Source organism: Leguminivora glycinivorella, chromosome 6 (genome assembly GCF_023078275.1).
Source record: "Leguminivora glycinivorella isolate SPB_JAAS2020 chromosome 6, LegGlyc_1.1, whole genome shotgun sequence".
Lineage (NCBI taxonomy): Eukaryota > Metazoa > Arthropoda > Insecta > Lepidoptera > Tortricidae > Leguminivora > Leguminivora glycinivorella.
In genome coordinates this window covers 17,637,754-17,662,494 of record NC_062976.1, presented here as the reverse complement: position 1 = coordinate 17,662,494, position 24,741 = coordinate 17,637,754, and the positions used below count along the sequence as shown (strand labels likewise).

The 24,741-nt window shown below is 38.1% G+C and overlaps 3 protein-coding genes across 5 annotated transcripts; 2 read left to right on the top strand and 1 right to left on the bottom strand.

Moving 5' to 3' along the window:
* The first annotated feature begins 652 nt into the window (after positions 1–652).
* LOC125227107 (alpha-methylacyl-CoA racemase) lies at positions 653–4,718 on the top strand. Of its 3 annotated transcripts, none has more exons than XM_048131317.1 (3): positions 653–798; positions 3,254–3,369; positions 3,513–4,718. In XM_048131317.1, the coding sequence occupies exons 2-3, from the start codon at positions 3,262–3,264 to the stop codon at positions 4,536–4,538; spliced, it is 1,134 nt and encodes a 377-aa protein (XP_047987274.1). In that variant the 5' UTR covers positions 653–798; positions 3,254–3,261; the 3' UTR covers positions 4,539–4,718. The 3 variants fall into 3 exon arrangements, with proteins under 3 accessions (XP_047987274.1, XP_047987275.1, XP_047987277.1); XM_048131318.1 differs by having other exon boundaries at positions 707–803; XM_048131320.1 differs by lacking the exon at positions 653–798 and adding an exon at positions 3,082–3,104.
* LOC125227106 (2-oxoglutarate and iron-dependent oxygenase JMJD4) lies at positions 4,527–5,854 on the bottom strand. The gene is made up of 2 exons (XM_048131316.1): positions 5,292–5,854; positions 4,527–5,203 (listed from the first exon to the last, which is right to left on the bottom strand). The coding sequence occupies exons 1-2, from the start codon at positions 5,789–5,791 to the stop codon at positions 4,543–4,545; spliced, it is 1,161 nt and encodes a 386-aa protein (XP_047987273.1). The 5' UTR covers positions 5,792–5,854; the 3' UTR covers positions 4,527–4,542.
* Positions 5,855–6,141: 287 nt separating this feature from the next.
* LOC125227353 (mRNA (2'-O-methyladenosine-N(6)-)-methyltransferase) lies at positions 6,142–20,269 on the top strand. Its single transcript, XM_048131647.1, has 7 exons — positions 6,142–7,391; positions 7,960–8,100; positions 8,653–8,829; positions 13,103–13,371; positions 14,026–14,236; positions 17,994–18,052; positions 18,205–20,269. The coding sequence occupies exons 1-7, from the start codon at positions 6,462–6,464 to the stop codon at positions 18,470–18,472; spliced, it is 2,055 nt and encodes a 684-aa protein (XP_047987604.1). The 5' UTR covers positions 6,142–6,461; the 3' UTR covers positions 18,473–20,269.
* The last annotated feature ends 4,472 nt before the right edge of the window (positions 20,270–24,741 follow it).

The following is a 24,741-nucleotide window of genomic DNA, read 5'->3' as shown; positions in this document are numbered from 1 at the left end:
CGGTCGACGGACGCGGACGTGGCCTTGAGCGCACGGACGTCCGATCGAAATCTGGCTCTCTGGATGTTTTGTTCCGTGCACATTAATAGGTCGCGGTCGCGGTCGTTTTACGACGGACGTCCGCGTAGTGTGTTCCTCGCTTTAAGCTAGGAACACACTACGCGGACGTCCGTCGTGAATCGACCGCGGACGGGAATCTGGACAATGAAATTACACATAACCGTGCAAACTATCGGTCGACGGACGTGGACGTGGCCTTGAGCGCATGGACGTCCGTTCGAAATCTGGCTCGCTGGATGTTTTGTTCCGTGCACACTGATAGGTCGCGGTCGCGGTCGTTTTACGACGGACGTCCGCGTAGTATGTTCCTAGCTTTAAGCTAGGAACGTAGGAACACACTACGCGGACGTCCGTCGTAAATCGACCGCGGACGGGAATCTGGACAATGGAAATACACATAACCGTGCAAACTATCGGTCGACGGACGCGGACGTGGCCTTGAGCGCACGGACGTCCGATCGAAATCTGGCTCTCTGGATGTTTTGTTCCGTGCACACTGATAGGTCGCGGTCGCGGTCGTTTTACGACGGACGTCCGCGTAGTGTGTTCCGAGCTTTATTGTTGTACAGTATATTGAGCCCTTCATGCACTTTGACCTTTGTTTTGACACTTTGATAAGTTTGAAGTTGAAGCGTACGTAGGGATAAAGCCGAGGGAGAAAGTTTGTCATCTCAGTCAATAAATGAATAATTATTATTTTTAAGTATATCTACATCTAAGTATAGCTATAATTCATCGGTAAGGTCGGTTTCATTTCAACTTAACTGGACAGTGGACTTTGAGCATGAATATATTTTATTTCCTATTCAGACCGTGTCGTATAAGCATCGATTTAAACTTCTCTAGATACACTATCACCTACAAATTCGGCACTCAAAAGTGTCCGATCGCTTAGTTGCAAATGTGTGCGTCCAGTTGACAAACGAAAACTTCGCAATGTAGTAAAAACTACTTTCATTTTTTTACAAAAACAACGTTATTTCTTAGTACTTAAAGTTCAATTTCAAATGCAAGCAATTGGCGGTTATGACATTAATGAATGTGATCATCGCGAAAGCCATAAAATTTTATTACCGCAGATCGCAGGTGTGCATATTTTTAAAAAAATCTACGTCTTATTGCAACCAACTTAAGTTTAATTTCGTTTGCGCTGCAACAATCTAAACGCCATTTTTACATTGGGAACGAGGATGGACAGAGGCATCATGGGAGTCGCGCTATGAGATGAAAGGCGAGAATGAGGAAATTTGCGGTATTTTTGCGAAAAACTGTTTTAAAAAATCCTATTAGATAGAAAATTTCTTAAGGAACAAAACGTTTGGTATAACATTTTTCGAGATGTTGCGTATTTTAAGCGAAAAAAATGAGTTTTTACTGTACGATATTTTTATTGATATTATCTCAAACAAAAAAATATATAAGGTACGGCGGGACAATTTGGACTGGGGGACAATTGCAACTGAACTGATTAATATCTCCACGTTTTGCAATGTTTGCATTATTAAATAGAGTCAACTGAGGTATATATATATATATATATATATATATATATATATATATATATATATATATATATATATATATATATATGTGTGTGTGTGTGTGTGTAGGTATGTATATATATATATAACATATGTGTGTGTGTGTGTGTGTGTGTGTGTGTGTGCGTGTAGTGAGTGTATGTGTAGCGATTATGTGAAGGTAAACAGTTGAGGGATTGTATGTGGTGTGTGTGAGGGTGCACTTGGAGAATATGAATTAAGTAGCTATTAAAACAAAGAAGAATTGAACGATGACATTAATTTATTATTCTACGTATAATTTCTTTCAAAGCTTTGTTTGGGTAAATCTTCTCTCCGCTCCTCAGCTATAATCTTGCGCCATTTTCCCCTTTCAACGTCTTGTTTTGGGAATCTGGAATAAAAAGCTTTTTTATTACTTAAAAACGAATTTGCTATTCCCGGGTTGTTTCTTTTTATAATTAAAGTAATTTATAAGATATGTATTAATATTATTGAATTGAAATCATTTATTTCAGACTTATTGGTCCATAATAATAAATAAATACATACATTATTAATATGAAATAGGCTTCTTTTACAAAAAATATAAATTAGCGACTCCATCATTCCATTTTTAACTATGTTCCACTTCATCCATCTTTTGTCGCCGTCCGCTCATTACTAGTATAGCGCGAGAGAAAGAGACAAACTGCGTAAGACCAAATCGAGGAATTTACTTTAATTATTCTAGAAAATAAATGTTTTTTGTAAGTTAGGAAGCCATTTTGACCACAAATGCATAACATTATAAAATTATTAACAATTACTTACCGGAAATACGATACGTCATCCTTTTTCAACGTATATAAGGTGTTATTTTTGCACTTTTTTACGGAGCACTTAGGCATGTTGCCGACACGGCGGATGAAGCGCTACTGACCGCCCAATTGTGCTTAGAACATTTTCAAGCACAATTTGCTGCGGACACATTCTAAGCCGTGATGGTGCATCTAGGTAGTTTAGATCGATGCGTATAAGGCATTGACTTGTTATTGTTAGCGTTCTAAGGACAACTCTAAAGTTATTTTAGTTATTCGGTTTTTTTCTTCATGTATAATTTTTTTAGATGTACTTTGACACTTAGAGACTCTATACATCTCTAACATCTCTTATTAATAATCATAATAGCTTTGTACTTTGTATAATTTCTTGTGTTAATATTTTTTTTTATGAATACTTTTGCTTATTACATTGTATCTTGTTTTTTTTTAATGCATGTTAAATATAAGATGTAATGTTTTGAAAAGAAGTGGCCCGCCGAGTTTCTTGCCGGTCCCATAGTGGATACCCTCCTCCAACTGAGGGGGGACTGAAATCTTCTCGAGGCTGAGGCGTAGGGTTAGAGCCGGCGTAGTTTTATTTGACGTTCATAAGCGCATTGTAATATGCCTACTTGGAAAATAAATATTTCATTTCATTTCATTTCGAAGTAACTGAGTGTTTTGTTTTCTCGTTATTTTGATTTGTTCACAAATTATTTTGGTATTTTACAGTAAAATTTGCTCAGTTTTTTTTTTAATATTATGATATGGAGATGAATTCAACTTTGTAACAATTGTTATCATTTGATTCATAATTACTTTAATATATGAAAAAAGATCTAACATAGAACCTTTCTAATATGTTTACAGTTTAAAACATGGCACTACGAGGCATAAAAGTCGTAGAAATGTTGGGACTTGCCCCTGGGCCCCTTTGTGGAACCATATTAGCTGATTTTGGAGCTACAGTCACAGTGATTCAAAAAGTGAGTTTTATTATTTTTTTAGGTATTTGATTAAATTATATTTATGAACTTTAATATGTTCACAGTTGTTACTTACATGTGATTAGACTGATTAGTCATTAAGAATATTTTATGTAGATATTATAATTCACATTTTTTTGCAGTTAGAACCATCTCCATTTGATGTTTTATCAAATGGTAAAAGGATGCTGTCTGTTGATTTAAAGTCTAAGGATGGAGTACAGGTCATCAAGAAATTGTGTGCATCATCTGATGTTTTACTAGACACATTTAGACCTGGAGTAATGGAAAAGTTGGGTCTAGGTCCTGATGTGCTCCTTAAAGAAAATTCAGGTCTTGTTTATGCAAGATTAACAGGGTATGGACAAAATGGAGCATATGTGGCCAAAGCTGGACATGATATCAATTATGTAGCCATGTCAGGTGTGTTATCTGCACTGGCAAGAAAAGGAGACTTACATCCACCAGTTAACTTACTAGCAGATTTTGCTGGTGGAAGCTTCATGTGTGCTCTTGGTATTGTTTTAGCACTTTTTGAAAGAAGTAAATCTGGAAAAGGTCAAATAATTGACTCCAGTATGACAGAAGGAGCAGCATATTTAGCATCATGGCTATACAAGTCCAGAAACTTACCAGTGTGGTCAGGTCCACCAGGAACAAATGCCCTAGATGGGGGTCTTCCGTTTTATGGAACATACAAAACCAAAGATGATAAATTCATGGCCGTTGGAGCTTTAGAACCACAATTTTATGTTAATTTCCTGAATGTACTGAAGTTATCTGAAGAAGACTACCCACAGGGAAGTGACGTAGAACACTGTAGGAAAGCATTTGCAGAAAAGTTTTTGACCAAAACACAAGAGGAGTGGTGTCAATTATTTGATAGAGCTGATGCTTGTGTCACACCTGTTTTAGATATTGACTCTGCTGACAAGCACAAATTGCACATGTCTAGAAAGTCTTTCTACAGAGACTCAGAAAATCTCTTAGTCCCAGAGCCAGCCCCAAGGCTGTCAGTGACACCAGGGGTTTCCACTGGACACCAGAGCAAGTCAATTCCAGGACAGCATACAATACAAATTTTAAAAGAGTCTGGTTATAACAAAAAAGAAATAGAAGATTTTATAAATAAGGGTGTTGTATATGCAGAAGAGAAATCAAAATTATAATGGTTTACTGAACCTTGTTGATTATTTGTTGTTTAATGGTGAGAGTGTCATATTTACAATCAATATTTAGGGAATTATTTACAATCAAGGGGTGGTTATTAAATAAGTCTATTATTTTTAGTAACTTTTTCAAATCAAATGTGACATGGTTTTTGCCTAATATATACTTGTTGAATACAATGCAACTGTTTCCTTCCAGTTCACTAAGCCTCTTTTTAGCTAAATAACAGATGAAGTTAATGAAATATTCAAAGTCCATACCAAACATTGATTTTAAGATTAGCTGGCATTGGCTCACAAACTCTGGAGTGCTTTGAAACTCTTTTATCTCATGTTCCACACTTAACAAACATTTGGCCAAAGCTTTCCAAACTTCTTCTATGTTGCAAGCATTAATCCAGTTCTGGTTAATGGATATAGTATCAAGCTCATTGGAAACTTGATGATGCCATCCTGAAGGCACAAAAATAGCATCACCTTTTTCTTGTATTACTTTAAAATGTGTTACATTTTCAAATTTTGTCTCTTCAAATATAAGTGGTAAATTTCCTAAAGGATCCTTAAGTTTTTCTTCTTCTCCAGGAGGAAATAAAATCCATTTTTTTCTACCAACAACATTTACTGACCAGCTATAGGAACTATAAACGTCTGCATGTAAAGGTGTCCTGTAAAATAAACAAATTACTATTTTTATTGTATATTATGAGTAATCTGGATTTTAAGAGTGAGAATATATACAAATACAGTACATACCAAGAACCGCTGGGTCCTATGTAAACAAACATAAAATCATCTTCTTGGTGATCTTGCGCATACTCATTGAGCCAATCTGAGCCAAAAATGACTGGCACTTCATAGAAGTTGTCATTAGGACGGACTCTCCTCAAATGCCAATCTTTCAAATATAGCAGCTTTTCCCTTTCTTTAGTTTTTAAGTACATCATATAATCACTGACTTTAAGATCGTTTTTAGTTTGCGCATTATAAGCGAAGGTATCACAATCTGCCACTGGAGCATTAAGATCACTGTACTTGGCTATGAAATGGTCACAATTTATTGTGTCGTCTTTAACCCAAGTAGCAGAACATTCCCAGTCAGAACTAATATTTCTTATTATACACGGGAAGTTGTTGTAAATATAATCCTTATAAAACTTACTGTATTGTACGGTTTTCGGTAAAATACTAACATCGCAAGTAGTGTAATCATATATATGTGTACTATCAAAACATTCGTTTATTTCTATTTCCATTACAATAAATCACAACCTAATTTATTATTCAAATTTTTCGAATTATTGAAATATTTTTATGATTTTTTTAACGTAATGCTCTCAGAGTTGACTTGATAGTTTTGACAGATTTGAAGCATATTTTTCTTAAATGTAGAATAAAAATTAAAATGTTATCATAATTCCTTGTAAAATCATTCTAATATATGAATGATTTTTAGGTTAAATATTAGTAATTTTTCTAATAATTGAAATTTATATTGATACATTTCTTAAAAAGAGAAAGCAAAATAATTATAAGCGTCTCAAACAGACTCCTTTGTTTAATTTATTTGTCTTGTCTGTGGCACGTCATATTTGTGATGGCGGTGCTAGCTTGGGGGCTTTGCTGCCTTGCTTAGTCGTAAATTTACGATACAATACTTTCAGATTGTTTTCGAAGCTACTAATACTGTTTTATAAAGTTTTATTTGGTTCTGTTATTTTTCATGTATAAATCATGATGTATTTCTTTGAGATCGCTGAAGTTTGCAGGATAACAATTCTTGGCGCTAAGAAAACAATTAATGATTCTTGATGAAAAATGTGCTTATTGGAACCTTATTAGTGTAAGAGAATTATTAAAGTTCGATGTAAAACAGTTAAGTGATCTATAAATCTTATTATTATTAGTTAAATCAAAAGAAGCATCATGAATGATGTTCGAGACAAAGTTGTTGCCGGGTCTTCGAGTTGGGAGAACACAACAACGCGAAGCGACTCATCACCCGAGACCCAATCATCGCCCGGCGGCAGTGGGGAGACCCCGCAGACGCCCGGAGCGCCAGCACCATTGGCTCCACACCTTGCTGCCGACTTACATCCAGATCTCATACAACAAGGCTGGCGCAAGTACTGGTCCAAACGAGAAAACAGGCCGTACTTTTGGAATAAGCTTTCTGGGGAATCAATGTGGGAGTTACCAGCAGTAAAAAGAGATTTCGACCCTATCACAGACCCCCTTGGCATTTGCCACACTGGTCCACCAAATGCAGGTAATATGACACCAAGTGCCAGCAAACGTCGACCTTCAGAGGACAATGGACCACCTCCTAAAAAGTTCGTTTTGGCAGGGCCTTGGGATATAGAGGTTCCAACAAATGTTGTTATATATGAACGGCCCCCTACAATATGCCCTCATCCTCATCCAGAAATAGAAGGTTTCAGATTTACACTAGCAAACAAACTTCGACAATGCTATCAAGAGTTGTGTCATACCAGGGAGGGTATAGATGCTCCAAAGGATTCATTTAATCGGTGGCTTATGGAGCGTAAAGTGAATGACCAAGGCGGGTCAGATCCTCTTTTACCAAGTCACTGCTTTCCAGAAATATCCCGTTCCATGTATGAGGAAATCATGAATGATATACCGATCAAGCTAACACATCCTAAATTCACTGGGGATGCTCGTAAACAATTATCACGTTATGCTGAAGCTGCCAAAAAAATGATAGAGTCCAGGAATGCATCACCTGAAAGTCGTAAGGTGGTGAAGTGGAATGCAGAAGATACATTCCAATGGCTTAGGCGCACTGTTGGAGCTACTTATGATGACTTTCAAGACAGACTGGCACATTTACGAGTTAGTCATTACTTATTTTAATAGCTGCATTCTTTGGCTTTTATAAAATAACATGGCTTTTATAACAACACTGTAAAGTACCGTCAAAAGTTTGAGTTCACCCTTTGATTTCGGTACAAATGAGTACTTTTGTACGATAATTATCTTCGGTTTGGTAGTCGAAATATGTTTTCAACTTATATTTATTGTTTTGTGGAGATTTGTTTTACTAGTTAGACACAATTCACGTACCTTTCTTTCACTAAAATCTAATAAACATGACGGCAAAATGCTAGTTATATTTATGGCCTTGCCTTTGCCACTAATTGAGACACATCTTTACACGAAACACAGTTTTAGCCAGATAATATAGGCCAAATAATTATTTAGCCTATAAGATTTGAGGGAAACAGATGTTAAAAAAATATAAATTGTTTACGAAACAAATTTTGACGTCTGAACTACACAAAACTTTCTCTCTAAAGCAGTCAATTGTACTGAAAACAAGGAGTGAACTTAAATTTTTGACCGGTACTGTACTTAGTAGAATGCTGTAAAATTGTATATCTAATGTTAATGATTGTTTCAGAGACAATGTCAACCTCATTTGGCTGAAACAGTCAAGGCTTCTGTGGAAGGCATTTGTTTGAAGATATATCATTTATCTGCAGAGTATGCTCGGAAAATACGAGAGAAACATAGTGCTCTGCTAAAAGAAAATGGAATACAGGTATAAAATAATAAAGAATTGTATCTGATACAGGTATTTTGTACCCACTAGGAGGACTCGACAACTATGTATTTAGCAATGTTGATTTTTTTTATAAAATAAAGAGCAGTCAATATATAGTTATATACTGAACATAAAATTTTTACAAGAGAAAATCTGGCTATGGCCATGTTCATGCTAAGTGTAGTTACCCATAGCTTTACTTTTTCACAAATTATACTTACATTATATTTATTGGACCTATGGTTCATAAGTAATAGGGAGGAGAAGGTACCATTTTTTTCTTTTTTAGCAATAATTTCTGAAAATATAATCATCAACAATGGTCATATTCATTTTAAGACCTAGGTAACACCTACCATATGTTGAATCGAAAGAAGACATTCTCACTTACATTATAAAAGTACACTGGTGTGCAATATCATTTAGGCACTATAGGCATCAATCAGAATTAGGAAAATACTGTAATTTTAATTAGAGTTCCGCGCCGCAGCCCAAGCTACCGGCGGCGATAGCGTTACTACACATCAGTTCGCGCTTATTACTCCGCAGGAGCTGCCGGCGCCGCTGCAGCAGGCTGCGCTGCGGAAGGTGTGGTGCTACCCCGTGCAGTTCGCGCTGCCGGCGCCGCGGCCGCCGCTCGTCGAGCACTTTCTGGACCGCGACCAGGCGCTGCTGCGCTACCTCGGCGAGACGCAGGTCATCAACGCCGCCTACCTACAGAAGCTGGTGGGTATCTACTCTTGGACATGTGGACCTGAGACTGATGTTTAGGTGATGCAGTTTGCAACTGTTTTCCTCAACCACAATATTGAAAACCACAAGCACATGCTATTCTTTCAATCTAGAGTAAGTCTTAGCTAACAGATAACTTGGATAGCGGAGTGTGAAAGTGCTATATTACAAACCCCAAGTGTCTGAAATTATGACGATGAAAGTTTTACTTCCTCTATGAAATCATATTAAATTTATAAAAAATAATTTTTAAGAAAAAAAAAACCGCCGCTTTTGGGGTTCTGGTGAAAGGTACTTCCGAATGTTGGATTATGTAGAAATGAGTACCTAGGTATTTTTTAAAACTGCTTTTAATACACTGGTCAAAAAGAGAAATAAAAAAACAAAGTGTGATGTAAAGCTGCATTTTTGGTATGTTATTTGGGATCCTTGGGGGAATGTAGGACTATATTTTGCAAGCAAAAAAATGGTGTGCTAACTTCGTAATTTAAAAAAAAAAGTAAAAAAATCAGACTTATTTTGGTTATTGCCGTTTTATTAAAAAACTATGCATTTTTGGTCAAAAGTTGCTGTGTAATGTTGAAAGCGCATTAAATTCCAAACAGTTTGACATCTTTTTTATCAATGTCCGTCAAATATTTTTTGAGATATGAAGCGTCAAAAAAGAGCATTTTTCCCCTTTCTATGAAAATATTCGTTTTGCTAATATTTTGAGACAGATATCAGCAAAACAACTCAGGCTATTACATAAATTGTAAAATAAAAATGTAGAAAATTTCACTAGTTTTCATTTAAGACCAAAAGAGTGCCAGTTATTTAAAAAAATAGGATTATATCATAAGTCTAGTATAACTGGATCAGAAATAATCGGTGGATGGTAATGGCCAAATGGGATAGTTTACTCATATTTACAGGAGGTGTAGCGGAGAACGAATTATTATTATTATTTGGGGGCTGTTCAAGTATTACTCAGACACATATTTGCGTATATCAAATCAACATTTATTTAGTAAGTTAAGTTTACGGTCAGAAAGAGCTTAGGATCGCCGCTTGGCGGAAAAAAATATTTACGAGTAGAAAACCCTCATTAATTGAATCAGATTGTTCGGAAATTGTTCTTGTACGGACTGGTTTTTAAAGCATATCACTGAGGGTCAATAACATCGATGCAATCTCACGAGCGTTGTCGTGGACGTGCCCGAATCATAGTATTCTCCGTTTAACGAAATATCAGTACATAGTATGTGTTGTATTGCACGCGCAGGTCTCTCACCGCCGCGCAGGTGTAGTCGGACCATAACTCGACAGTATACACGCTTGTACAAAAACTGAGGAACAGCTGTCTTTTTACGCTGTCACTACATTTGGCGAATCTTCTAGCCGACATGTTTGCCCTTACTGCGGTGGCTCGCCTCTGCCTTTCTATGTCCTCGTGGTCTTTTAAACTGGACAACAAGATGTGGCCAAGATATTTGACTTCGTGTACTCTCCGCAATTGAACTCCATCAAGCAAAAGAGGTGGTACATGTGTGGGCGTATGTGCTGCGTCCATGAGCATAAATTCAGACTTGTCTGGATTGTATCTCACGTTATGCTGGCTGGCGTATCTCTCGCATTCTGCAAGTAACTCACGCATAGCTCCCACAGATGGTGCTAGTAGGACCATATCGTCTGCATATGCGATGTGATTTATCATTTGCCCATTGATGGAGCAGCCAACCTCGGTACTGGTCAAAACCTGCGACAGCCCATCCATGTACACGCTGAAGAGAGCCGGAGACATACTGCCTCCTTGTCTCACGCCACAGTTTAGCCCGCTGGCTGTGGACAGAGTTGACTTCCATCTTACTACGTTCTTCTGCTGGGAATAGGTACCACTTCTCCAGTATCTTAATAATTGGCGTGGGCGCTTTCCCTTCCCGTAGTTTATTCCACAGCAATTGGTGGTCAAATACAACTCAAGTGGACTTTCTATCACTACAGGAGTTATGCCATCAAGATGCAGAACCAGGACCCTCAAAAAGGAAAAAGTAAAATATAACTAATTCTGTTTTATTTTTCTAATTTACTAAACTTCAAAATTTTACTGTATTTTATTTCTTCATTAGTAATAGTCAAATCGATGCAAAGTTAGCTTAGACAATTTTTTCAGATAAACGGATGTCAAAGAAAGTAAGATCGAATAGATAGCACTTTCAACCTAAAACTTTTACCGTAAACTATTTTACCTTAACCAATCTACCAGACTCTTGGCTTCTCTATTTATAGATTTTTTTTTGTTTACCAAAGTAACTATTCGTCTTATTGACCTTTATTTGCACTAAAACTAAAGCAATATAATTTTTATACAATGTTATATTGCAATATATATCATATCATGAAGTATTTTGCAGATATTTGTCTAAAAATATTGGCAAAATGCTACATTTTATAAATTCGTCAAAAATTAACCTTTTTTGACGCTTCATATCTCGAAAACTATTTGACGGACATTGATAAAAAAGATGTCAAACTGTTTGAAATTTAATGCGCTTTCAACATTACAAAGCAACTTTTGACCAAAAACGCATAGTTTTTTAATAAAAAATAAAAACCAAAAAAAGTCCGATTTTTTTACTTTTTTTTTTAAATTACGAAGTTAGCACACTTTTTTTTTGCTTGCAAAATATAGTCTTACATTCCCCCAAGGACTCCAAATAACATACCAAAAATCCAGCTTTACATCACACTTTGTTTTTTTAGCCGATTTTCATGTAAGATTTGACCGGTGTATAATGTAAATCTTTGATTATTTGATGGAAACACAAATGAATATACGTATGCCGTTAAGGTTTGAATAGTTTCCTCAATTCCTCATGAATCTGATATCCGATTATAAGAAATCGAGCTTAACAAGATTTGAAAACTCAATATGTAAGCATAACAAAGAGAATAAAATTAAATCTCCTAACAAATAAATGTGACTGTTCTGAACTTAAATGCATGCTGTTTCTATAAAAATACGAAAGTCACTATAAGTGTGACATTCAGATTTGAGGAGTTCCGTTCTGATCATCATCAGAAGTTTCACTGCACCAAATGTCACTGTTCTGGACGTAAGTGCATGCTGTTCTTATAAAAATACCAAAGTCACTATAAGTGTGCCATTCAGATTTGAGGTGTTCCGTTCTGACCATCATCAGCAGTTCCACTGCACCAAATGTCACTGTTCTGGACGTAAGTGCATGCTGTTCTTATAAAAAACCAAAGTCACTATAAGTGTGCCATTCTGATTTGAGTTCCGTTCTGACCATCATCAGCAGTTCCACTGCACCAAATGTGATTATTCCGGACGTAAGTGCATGCTGTTCTTATAAAAATACCAAAGTCACTAATAAGTGTGTCATTTAGATTTGAGGAGTTCCGTTCTGACCATCATCAGCAGTTCTACTGCACCAAATGTCACTGTTCCGTACGTAAATGCATGCTGTTCTTATAAAAACACAAAAATCACCATATGTATGCCTTTCTGATTTGAGGAGTTCCCTCGATTTCTCCAGGATCCCATCATCAGAGCTAGGTTCTGATAAAAATGGGACCATTCTGTATGAATATACATTCAATAAAAAAAAGGGTCAGTAACGACGGAGATATCGTGGAACAAACATTAAAAAAATAAAAAGTTGATTTGAATAATCTTAGATTAAAATAATCTTGAATCAACGACACTAAATTATACGCATTAGCCCATTGTCGCCGCAACAAAAGTATTATAATAAGTCTTTACGCGTTTATTGTTTGTTATAATAATAATAATAGCCTAACGCGCGCTTCTTCGATCTTATCAGACAACCTTGACGTCTTTAAAAATATTCAACGTGTGACATTGATGCAAAATCGGACTCCCTATGTACTCAAATTATCGCAACGAGCTTCCAGAACGTTTAATAGAAAATTATTAATATTGTATTGGTTCCACTTTGGTTCCACTGAATGTCATTGTCTAAAATCTAAATGAAAAAGTAGAAGACAGTCTACATTGCCAACGATCATATCATATATTATTATATACTACATTCTAGAGGTACTCATGTCTTAGTTTTCTGCTATTAAATAGTGTCTTCGAACGAAGTCTATTTCTTGGAATATTTCTTTGTTTTTAGTTATACTTGCTACGCGCGCAGATACGCTCTAGCAACCCAACTTTTTTATTACCTAAACTTGCAACATCCCCCACGGCTAACTTCAAGTTACACCCCTTGTTACTAACATTCTGCTACGTTTTCAGGAGTGCCTATACCGATACAGCTGCTTCGACGACAAGAAGTTCGAGCAGTTCCTCTCCCGCGTGTGGTGCGTGCTGCGGCGCTACGCGGCGTGGGTGGGCGCGGGCGGCGACGCGCAACTCGCACAGATGGCGCTGCCGGTGCCCGTGCTGGAGTGCCTCCATCGCTGTTTTGGTGTAACGTTTGAATGCTTCGCGTCCCCTCTCGACTGTTACTTCCGTCAGTACTGCTCGGCGTTCGCCGATACTGACTCTTACTTTGGATCTCGTGGGTACGTATTCTACTGTTTATTAGGGTCAGTATTTGCGTGCAGCACCCACAGATGGCGTTGCCTGAACCCGTACTGGAGTGCCTCCATCGCTGTATTGGTGTAACGTTTGAATTTGAATGATTCGCGTCCCCTCTCGACTCTTACTTCCGTCAGTACTGCTCGGCGTTCGCCGATACTGACTCTTACTTTGGATCTCATGGGTACGTAATATTGTACTGTTTATAAGGGCCATTATTTGCGTGTAGTACCCACAGATGGCGCTGCCTGTGCCCGTGCTGGAGTTTCCACATCGCTGTTTTGGTGTCACAATTGAATGCTTCATGTCCCCACTCGACTGCTACTTACTTCCGTCAGTACTGCTCGTCGTTCGTCGATACTGACTCTTACTTTGGATTTCGCGTGCAGATGGCGCTATTTTCTATTTAAAAAAAGTTTTTGATTAAAAAATATTAATTTGTACTATGAATTCTATTTGTCAATTGAAGTAGCGTGGCACTAGGCTATATTTTTTCAGTAGCTTTGTCAATAAACTAAATATGTATGACGTAAAGTGCCATCTAGTCTGGTTGTCATTATCGACCTGCGTGCCTTCCGCAAGGTTCACGATCCGCGTCGTTCAAAGGGTGCAATTATACATGGTTATTTTACTTGCAGACCGTTCCTGGAGCTGCGGCCGGTGTCGGGGTCGATGGTGGCGCACCCGCCGTACTGCGAGGAGCTGCTGGAGGCGGCACTGCGGCACATGGAGCGGCTGCTGCAGGACTCGGCCGAGCCGCTCTCCTTCCTCGTCGTGCTGCCCGAGTGGCCCGAGCGGCACACGCACGCGCTGCACAAGCTGCAGGCCAGCCACTTCAAGCGCAAGCAGGTAAATAACAACCTTGAAATTGAGATGAACGCGCAGTTGGCTCGGCGCGCGGTTAAAGATTGATGTGTCAAATCAATTTTGATTAATCGCTTCGCATCGCTTAATCGCGCGCAAGGTCTGTAGTCATGTCGCCGTCATTTGTATAGATGAATCGTGCTTCAGCGCGCCTCGCCTCAGTTAATTTGAACTTAATAGCCTGAGTTAAATAATATCTTGGCAAGTCACGTGATCACTTGGCCGTTCCTTATGTATTTTACTGAGATGATAAATATTATTATAAAACGTGAAAATTGATTGAAACATCATGTGTTGCTTTTTAGGGTTCCGTACCAAAAAGGTACAAAAGGAACCCTTATGGCGCCGCTCTGTCCGTCCGTCTGTCTATCTGTCTGTCACATTATTAAATATCTCGAGAACTACTTATGCTATCGCTTTGAAATTTGGAATACTTATGAACATCATTAACTTCTACAAATTGAAAGTATTTTTTTTTAATTTATTAATATTCATTACAGAAAATGGCTAAAATGAAAGGGGGGCAAACTAAAAATTTCAAGTAACTAGGTCAAGTGGGGTATCGTTAGAAAGAGCTCAAACTGTACATATCAAAACTATTTTTGTGTGTCACGTGATTTTAATATGGCTTATAAAAACACATGTAAGCTATCGTTCTGTTTTAGTTTCATGTGCTAATACGGCGTTATTCCCGAATAAAAAATCAAAAACATAAAAACAGAAATTCATAAATTTCTCCTTATGTAAAAAGAGAAAATAAACAAAAAAATGCACAAAGAACAGGTATTATACGCCTAATCATTTGGTTTAATTTAAATTTAAATAAGTATTATAGATTTTTAAGGAATTATGGTTTTTATGAATTTTACGATCCCGGGTTATAGGCAAATTTTAATATTTTTTTATAAAAAAACTAGAAGGCGTAGCACCGTGGACACGTTTTAGTCTACTATTCAAAACCTTCTTAATTGTAGAATTATGTAATAAAAACAAGGTGAGACACAATTGGGGTTGTTAACACACTGTGCGTTGTCTAACCATAAAATGGTATATTAAAATATTACTTGTTATGTGGGAAATTGAGTCTTGAGAGATTTAGTCAAGTCTGTAGAGTTCTATGAATAACATTTTGATGATTCATCTATTAACAGTTTGCACGGAACCCTCGGTGAGCGAGTCCGACTCGCACTTGACCGGTTTTTATTTTATACGTTAAGCCACTTTATACGTTAATAGTGGCACAGAATACATATTAGTACAAGTACAGAAAGCCCTCTCCAAAAACCTGTTTAAAGAAATAACGACTCATGCCACGATACTATTAAGTTCAAATTCCGACCGCGCAACGCTAAATGCCTACAATTATATTAAAGTAGAAGTGCGCTCGCTTTCTATCGCGCAACTCGTACCTTTTCTGACGATATAGGGTTGTTTCCTTTTAAAAAATAATATAATCTTCGGAATTGCTAATGGCAAAAATCAAACGTCAATAGAGTTGGAATGTTAAATTTTATCGACATATTCAGCTATCGATACATTCAGTCACCATTTATATTTCTGACTTTAACATTAACCTCTTTGATTAGCTAGTCGACCATTTGATTTTGACCTCTTTGATTAGATTTTAATCTTAGTAAATTGAATGACATTTAATTACCATTTCTGTCACTAGTCCTTTTGCAACTAATTCACGTTTGAAAAAAATGGTTAATCCAAGACGAAAAACAGCCACCAAATGGATAAAGAAGTATCCTTGTCTTACTTATGTCGAAAACAACTCAACAATATATACTGATAATTGACAACGTTTCAAAATTTTCAATGTCCCTAAATCGAAAACCATTTCGAGATATACGCTTGTAGATCACATAAATCATTTTTTTATTTTTTATTTTCCGCATTTTTAGTATAAAAAATCTTAAAAATAGTTTAAAGGAGAAGTGACGTCAAATAGCTGATTTAGAGCTGCCACTATATCAAAAAAATCTTCCAGTTGGGATGTCACTTGAGTTTGACAGTGAAACTTATCACAGTCCGTAGCAAAGATATTAAAAAAATCATGGCTTAGTCTATGATTCGAAGTCATTCACTAGTGGTTGACAGTGACACTTGACAGTCAGACATACCGCACTGTTTAAGCTGACTGTTAAAACTTTTTTTTAGGAATGATTTTGTCGTTTTCTTAGGTGTATGAAACAACACATGTGACGTCACGAAGCTGTGTCTTGACGTTTGTAACTTACGCTCTTTCTGCTCGAAGCAGTAATAAAAAGGGAATTTCTCATTAAAATAGCAGTTTTTGGAAAAATAAAAAAATACGTGTATCTTTTAGTATTGAGTTCTTTCAAACCAAACAATAAAAAGTAGTACTCAAAAATATGAAATGTTGTCAATTTCAGTGTAATCGATAGTCGATAAAATTTTACGTTCCAACTCTATTGACGTTTGATTTTTGCCATGAGTAATTCCGCCCTCTGTTAATTACTACCTTTTTTATATTGCTCTACTTCGAATAAACTTAAGATAAATATGTCTTAGTGGTATGTAGGTTTAATTCTAATAAATTCGCATGTAACTAAGGCGTATTTAGATAAGTATGTGTATATAGGTTCTAATATGTATGTAGGTTTATTTATTGTATTTGTATATGTTTATTTTATAATAGTAGTTATCGACTTGTATTTAATCATTGAAAATGAAAATGAAAATAAATTTAAATAAATAAATAAGTAAGTACCTTAATTGAAACAGGCCTGATATTACCTACTCAATGGCCTTGTATAATTCCGCCCTTTAGTTATTTTTTTAAACAAATGAGGTTTCGAATAGTACGATCACGATAAAATATCAAGTGACAGCGGTCGAATCAGTACGTAGGTATGCGACGAACAACCCTCTCGCGTGCGTCACCGCTCGCCCGTGAGGCCCTACTGATTTGCCCCTCGCGAGGGGTAATATGGCCGCTGTACACATGGGGCCAACGGTTGGACCATCCCTTGGAGCACCCCCTTGGCCAAGATAATGGCCGCTGTACACATGGGGCCAACGGTTAGACCAACCCTTGGTGGAACCCCTTGGCCAAGATAAGAGTTGCTGTTTACACATTGGTGAACCAATCACTTGGCATTGGCCCTTCATAAAAGATGGACGTAGAATGGAAAAGGCTAGATAATTCTAGGTCATTCACGTTGTCAGCAAAATTTAAGTAATAAATAATAACCTCTTGATAAAATTAAATTATATGAAATATTAACAATTTTTTGAATGTTCTGATAAGCACATTTATTTTTTTTAGGCAATACATTAAACATTTGCAAGGGTATTGTATTTCCTAAAATCAACACTATTATTGGTATAGATAATCTTTCACTACTGTCCTCTCTGACGGCTGACGACAAACTGAATGAGGCGCCAACGTGTGAACGCAGTTGGCCATTGACGCCAAGATCCTTTGATGTGTGGACAAAAAATCCGACACCTGTCGGTTGGCCGGCCAGCGCTAGCGCCAGCTGCCAACATACGGCCAAGTAGCCCTCTACACGCTTGGCCAAGGGGTTCCACCAAGGGTTGCCCAACCGTCGGCCCCATGTGTACAGCGGCCAATACAGTTCGATACCTACACGCGCGAGTGGCACAGGCCTGATAGTGGTGCATAATGAAATTTATTTTGAAATCACTTATCGTCGTCCGATTTATTTCAGTTCTCATGTTATTTACACAGGTATCGTTTATTTCGTGACAGGTGGTGATACCGGCTTTCGAACATGAATATCGACACGGCTTCCAGCACGTGGTTCCAAAGTGAGTAACTCTTATATTAAATATGGCTCGTTAAATTCGCGTGGCACCCGGTGGCGCGCGCGATTCTACGTTCACACTCCACTAAAGGCGTAACGTAGTCTCGTGACCGAAAATTGCAACGTTTCGTTTTAAACGGTCGGCGTTTTGTTCAGGAGCGAGGTGTACTTCCGGTGGGGCGGCGGCACGGTGGTGGTGTGGCTGCAGAACGCGGCCGGCTTCGCGCGCTGGGGGCCCACCGACGAGCGCGTGGAGGCGCTGCTCGACGCCTGGCGCCCGCGCGCCAAGCTGCGCTCCCCGCCGCCCGCGCCCGCGCCCGCGCCCGCCGACCCCGCCGCGCCCGCCGCACCGTCGCCCGCCGCACCGTCGCCCGCGCCCCCACCCCCGCCCGCGCCCGACAAGCGCCCCAACGACAAGGCGTAGGCGACGCTCCTGTGTGCGGTCCCGACTTGTAAATTTCTATATACGCATTGTGACGTGCCGTACAAATTTACCCGTCGAGTGTATACGGATCTAAAATCAAATTTAATCGACGACTGCGGTGATCTCGAACGGTGAAACGGTCCTCTGTAAAATTATAAAATCACGAGTGTGCTCGATGCGATGGCTCTGCGACGTGACGTCGGAAATTATAAAAAGCTAGCCGAAATATGGTACGAAATTTATGATAAAAGCTCCGGACTTTAACATGAAATAAATGTCCACTCGAAACAAACGATGTGTCGCCACCGATTAAAAGTCCCGTTTAATAATTTACCGTGTGTAAAAGTCGCGAAATGGGTGCTTTAAAATAACATTAGTCACGCATACATCTTCATTACGCCGTGGCTTGCGTGGGCGACGGTCGCGCGATGGTCGCGCGACGGCGATGCGACGCATACGAAATCAAACCTTATCGATATAGAAGTATGAGACGCGACGGCGACGGTCGCGCGACCGTCGCCCACGCAAGACACGGCGTTACTCTTCAACAATGAAACTTACCAACAGTTGGATAGTTGCATCGTCCGATTATAATCGTTTTTTTATTTTTTTTTTATTTGCCAGTCGAGGAACTTAAATTTATTTAGTTAAATGTGTCTTCACTAATATATACCTAATTTCGGCTAGTTTTTAAATCGTACAAATTGTCAAATGGTCGTCGTTTCCCAGACATTTGAAGGGGTCAAGAAAGATATAAGATAAGAGTTTTTCGAGTCAAATCTTTATTTTCCTTGTTCATACTTCGCGCGAAGAATATCTGTATAGATAACTGCATCAGAGGAAGAAAATCAGTTGTACGTCATGATCTCATTATCATTATGCAATACGATCAATAAATTGTTTTTTTTTTTAATATCGATCAGTTTAAATTGGTATCAGAGTTTTATGTCCTGCAATCCAAGAAAATAATTTAATATTTGAAATTTATGATAAACTATTTGCTATATATATGCATTCAATTTTGATTTGAGATGCCCATTACCGTAAATGAGGGCAATATCGATCTTAGAAGATTTACTTACATAAAATTGTAGATGGCGCTGACGGTCCACTAGCATTTATTTAGCTTAAATTTTGCAGACACCCTGAATAAGGCTTCCCACAGACAGTCTTAAAAATTCATAATCTTAAAAAAAAATTGTATGCAAATTGACACTGACAGATCTGTCAGTGTCAGTTTGAACTGTCAGATTGCATACAAGTTTTTTTTAAGATTATGAATTTTTAAGACTGTCTGTGGGAAGCCTAACACAACCCACAATAGCCCTTCAGCTTCAATTTTACTTCAGGCTTGAAACTCGGAGTTACAATTTTTACAATCAATACAAATCACTGTATAAATTGATCAAACCGTAATCCATTTTAGATTTTGAGCAACTTTCTTTGGCCCCTTCATATGCTTAGTTATATTTTGTGTAGGGTTGTAAAAAAAGTGTTCTCTCGGATTAGGAAAGATGCTATATGTATAGGTTTATATGTGTATGTGGGTGGTAGGTGGCATCCAAATGCTACTTTCGCTTATTATCTTTGATATTGTACACACAAAATGAATAATCGACAGAATCTGATTGCGGCACTTTGTAGAATCTACCTACAAAATCGAGTGTATGTGTTTTTGTACATAAAGATAAATTTGTATCATGTATATACATATTATTTAGTTGTAAAGATAATTTCGATTATCAATTTTTTTAGTTATTTTAAGAGCCACATCTCTGTTGTATAGTTCGATAAATATACCTATTGTTTTGATTGTTCATCATTATATTTTTGAAAAAAAAAACAACTTTTTATTTCTATATCTCTTAACTTTTTTCCGGTAAAATTTAATTAGGTAGTCATAAAATTATTATGCATTTGGACATTAAAAGTACAGGCCACACGCAGCAGTTTGATAATAAAGTGGCGAGAACAACTTAGCTGTTTTGCGCTTGAATGCTCGAACGCGATCAAACTAGACGCGCGCTGTGCGCTGATGGCACGCTCGCATCTCACCCAGTTCGTGTGTAACGTCGATCGGGTGTCTCTGGCGCACTCGCGCATGTTTTGTAGGTACATTTCATTTTGTCAAGACTACGCCAGTTAGTGGTAAACGTTGACTCGGCATATGGGCACAAAAATAATGCCAGCTCAGTGGTGTCACCATGTCAGTAACAAGGAGTCCTATGTTATTCCCCAGTGTCGCCGCGTTTACTTTGGCCGATAGTATAGTCCACTATCATATGTTTAAAATAGAAATATGATCATAGGCAACATAACACTTTAAGTTCTCGCGCTTTGTACACATATTTAATGTCACATACGGTCGAACGCGATTAATTAACATTATTTTACCTTTTTAGCGTCCACTGCACTATCTTTTGATACTAAGTTTATCTTGGTTGTTGGCAATGCCAAAGCGTAAAACGCACTAACCAAGAAAAACAGTGGACTAGTATTTTTATCATCATCTACGGATGATCACACAACGCGTATTTTTAACAAGACGCGAGCCTGGGGGTTGACCGTGAGTCAACACGAAGGCAGCCGGGGGGTTGACCGTGAGTCAACACGAAGGCATAACTCATGTAAGACATGGTGATTCTATTACGAACACATGTTGATATGAACATTAGTTACTGAATGTTATCCGCGAGATAACACTAAGTAAGACGCGCATTCGCGCATATGGGTGAAATCTACACTGAGAGAAATTTGCATTGTGAATTTAACAAGTTCGACTTGTTGCGGTTTATCCGTTTGAATCAGCCAAACGTATGTTTAAAACAATATGTGTCAGGTTGTTTTTATAAAATCGACTTGTTGATTCAAATGACAAGTAGCTTGTTGTTTGAACCAAAAAGCACGTAGGTGCTATTTTAACCAAAAAATTTGTTGAACGAACATGAAACTGGTTGTATTTTCTCTCAGTGTACCTACCCACAATTTTGGTACTATTTTTATTTTAGTTTTTATAAAACTAAATTATGGCTTGGTTTTTTGTTCTGTTCAGAAAGCATCGTTGCTTTCTCGAACAAGAAGTCACGGAGACCGAAATGGTACATTCCGGACAACCAACTCGATTACCAGGACTCGAATTCTCCATACATCGAGAATGTTCCGGAGATCTTACCTGAAGACGCAACACCTTGCGGGTACGGCGCCAGGCTCAACTCCTGAGAATTCAGCTCCAAAAGTACCTGATTTGGACCCAGACCTGGTTACCGTGTTTAGGTGAGGCTATATACCGAACATACACCCATACTTGGGGAAAAATTCACGGTAACTTAGCCTCCCTTTGGCTATCATTAGTCCGCAAGGGTTTACCAAATATTTGAAGGATAAGATATTAAAAGAATACCTTATCTCCGAAAATTGTACGCATTTAGATGCTTCATGCAGAAATTTCTGCGGCCATTACAGCCATGCTGTTTGTGGCAGCTGCCAGTTGGGTGTAGGCATTACAGCCATAAACCGAGCTATTACTGTTCTATTGACGTCTGATGATATATAAGATCACTGCTATCAAGCTGTTAAGCGACAGTTGTCGCATCTTATCAGACTTGCATTATTGCAAAACCCAAGCACGTACAAGGCTTGTCACACCCAGGTTATAAAAACCCTTCTTGACCATAATTCAAGATGCGGGCGATTTACTCTATGGAAGTAAACTCCCGGAAAACATAAAAGCCTCAAAAGTAATTGAGAAACAATGGCTACAGATAAAAAGTCTGTATATTTGGGAAAGAGCAACACGGCTCCATCAACTTCGACAACAACGTCGGCGCGCAACCAATACCAGTTTCAGGGAAACGGGTCAGGCCCTCCTCGTTACCAGTCGAAAGGCGGGGGGGCCCAGAGAAAGGACAGCAGTCAACCAACCCCGAACCCTCCAGCTAGACCAGCGGGCCAGGGCAAGCCCCGTGCCACTCCTCAACAATGAGTCAGTTACCTCACGCTGGTAAAATAAAATATTTTTTATGATTGCTGGTCAAAAATAACATCAAATGAAGTTATTTTAGATTCGCTTAAAAACGGTTGCTCTGTAACTTTTGAACGTCCGGTTTTTTCAAGACGTTGTACCCCAAAAATAAATTGGAGTAGTGGAAAAGCCGTTATGGAGGTACGTCCAAAATTTAATTCAGCTGGATGCAGTTGTCCCTTGCATCCCACAGCATGACCAGTTTATTTCGAGAACGTTTTTGTCACAAAAATCTATGACACCAAACGTTTTATTCCAAATCTCGAAAAGCTGAACAAATTTATTCCTAGAGAACATTTCAAAATGGAAAACCACAGACCAACTGTTAAGCTTATACTTACCAACAGGTAGCTTCATGGCTACAGTTGATTTGAAGGAAGCTTACCCACTGATTCTTATTGCGAGATATTGCCGCAAATATCTGAGCGTCCATTTTGAAGATGAAAACCCTAGTTTATTAACTTAAATGAATTTACGGCTTTGTCTTATGGTCTTTTTTAGCGCGGTATTTTATGTGTCGGTACTCTTATGTAGAGTGTTTACGAAACGTAAACGTTAACCTACTAGAATGCTTGTGCTTTGTCATAAACTATACTAATAGGACATTAAAACCACGACAGGTTTGTCGAGACTTAGGTTTTATGTTCAAACTCAGTCGATTTTTTTACCTACGGGAAAAACGAAAGAAAATCAACGTGATGGTTAGAAAATCTCTGTCACTACACTCTTGTTCCGTTAGAGAATTATCTCAACTGATCGGAGTACTTATTAACGCATGCCCTGCAGCTAAATTTGGGTGGCTATATACTAAAATTCTAGAACGCCAAAAATTTCTAGCCTTGCAACGCGACCCAAACTATAGTAAGAAAATTAAATTACCGAAACTAATATTAAATGATCCGAACTGGGGGATGAATATTATATTCTCTTGCACACGGAGCGTCGAGATCCGAGGAAAAAGCTTTCCACATAAACCATTTGGAAATGTTAGCAGTATGTTTACCTCTTAATATTTCTCAAATGACCGTCGTTGTGACTGTTTTATATTAATTCGTATAGACAATACGAAAGCTATAACTGATATAAGCGATGAAAATCGCATGGGCAGCGTTCAATTTCGAAATTTGAACGACCCTTTCAGACGGATTTGGCAGTGGTGCGAAGAAGCGAAACCTTTGGTTTTTTTTGCATCGTATATAAATATTAAATATACGAAAGACAATATAGAAGTAGACCGGGTATCACGAAATGTGAATCTCGATACTGAATGGTAACTATCTCATGAAGCGTTTATACTGCTACGCATAATGTATACTGCTGGTGAGCCTGATATTGATCTTTTCTCTTCTCGCTCCAATGCCAAATGTACACTTACTTATCATGGTGGAAATACCTAGATGCATCAGCTATAGATGCTTTTACACTAGACTTTTATAGTTTCCCTCCATTGCCGATCATTTTAAAATCTTTAAAAAAGATAATTTATGACAAAGTAACAGGAAGTTTAGCTTCCCCGTCTGGCAATCCCAAGCGTAGTTTCCTTTGTTAATGTCACTAGTAAAATCCGATATTATTTACATAAGCCCCGAAGAACATAAGGTCTGTTCTGATCACAGCACCAGGAATCCGTTCCACGAGCGCCTTTTCCTGGGTGCAGCGGTGCTCTCCGGTAAAGGTTATCTGAGGAAACTTCATGTGATCGCATCTATTTCTAAAAAATACCATTCAGCAATATAACGTTTCGTTTAAACGTGATTTAAACTATGGTGGACATTTTGATCACAGCAGGATCGTCATATTATGGATCCATAAACAATCATAAGGTCAGCATTATCCCTGTTTCGCAGGACAAAAAAAAAAAAAAAAAAAAAAAAAAAACAGAACATGTTAAACGTTTGTTAAAACGCATATTTAAAATGAGACCTAATTTTCCAAAATATACTTACTCACTCTTGGGATCCAAAAATAGTATTGGATTACATTGATGAATGGTATCCAAATACGACTATATCTTTAGAGCAGATTACCTAGGTACTAAAAAGCTTGTCGTATTATTGGCATTATGCACTGCCCATCGCGTGCCAACATTCTTACTGATTAAATGAGTGAATATACACTACCCAAATGGGGTAAAAATTATCGTGTCAGATATAACCATCTGCCCCGACATACTTATACTGTTCCTTTCGTACCTTAAAGAAACGTGTCGCGCGACTTCGGTCCTTCGCGAGTATCTCACTCTAACAAG

Excerpts from the sequence above, each read along its gene's own strand:
- LOC125227107 (XM_048131317.1), top strand. The coding sequence starts at position 3,262 with ATGGCACTACGAGGCATAAAAGTCGTAGAAATGTTGGGACTTGCCCCT. Across the intron at positions 3,370-3,512 it reads CAGTCACAGTGATTCAAAAA|TTAGAACCATCTCCATTTGA; the intron begins GTGAGTTTTATT and ends ATTTTTTTGCAG.
- LOC125227106 (XM_048131316.1), bottom strand. The coding sequence starts at position 5,791 with ATGGAAATAGAAATAAACGAATGTTTTGATAGTACACATATATATGAT. Across the intron at positions 5,204-5,291 it reads ATAGGACCCAGCGGTTCTTG|GACACCTTTACATGCAGACG; the intron begins GTATGTACTGTA and ends TTTATTTTACAG.
- LOC125227353 (XM_048131647.1), top strand. The coding sequence starts at position 6,462 with ATGAATGATGTTCGAGACAAAGTTGTTGCCGGGTCTTCGAGTTGGGAG. Across the intron at positions 13,372-14,025 it reads TCTTACTTTGGATCTCGTGG|ACCGTTCCTGGAGCTGCGGC; the intron begins GTACGTATTCTA and ends TTTTACTTGCAG. Across the intron at positions 14,237-17,993 it reads GCCACTTCAAGCGCAAGCAG|GTGGTGATACCGGCTTTCGA; the intron begins GTAAATAACAAC and ends ATTTCGTGACAG.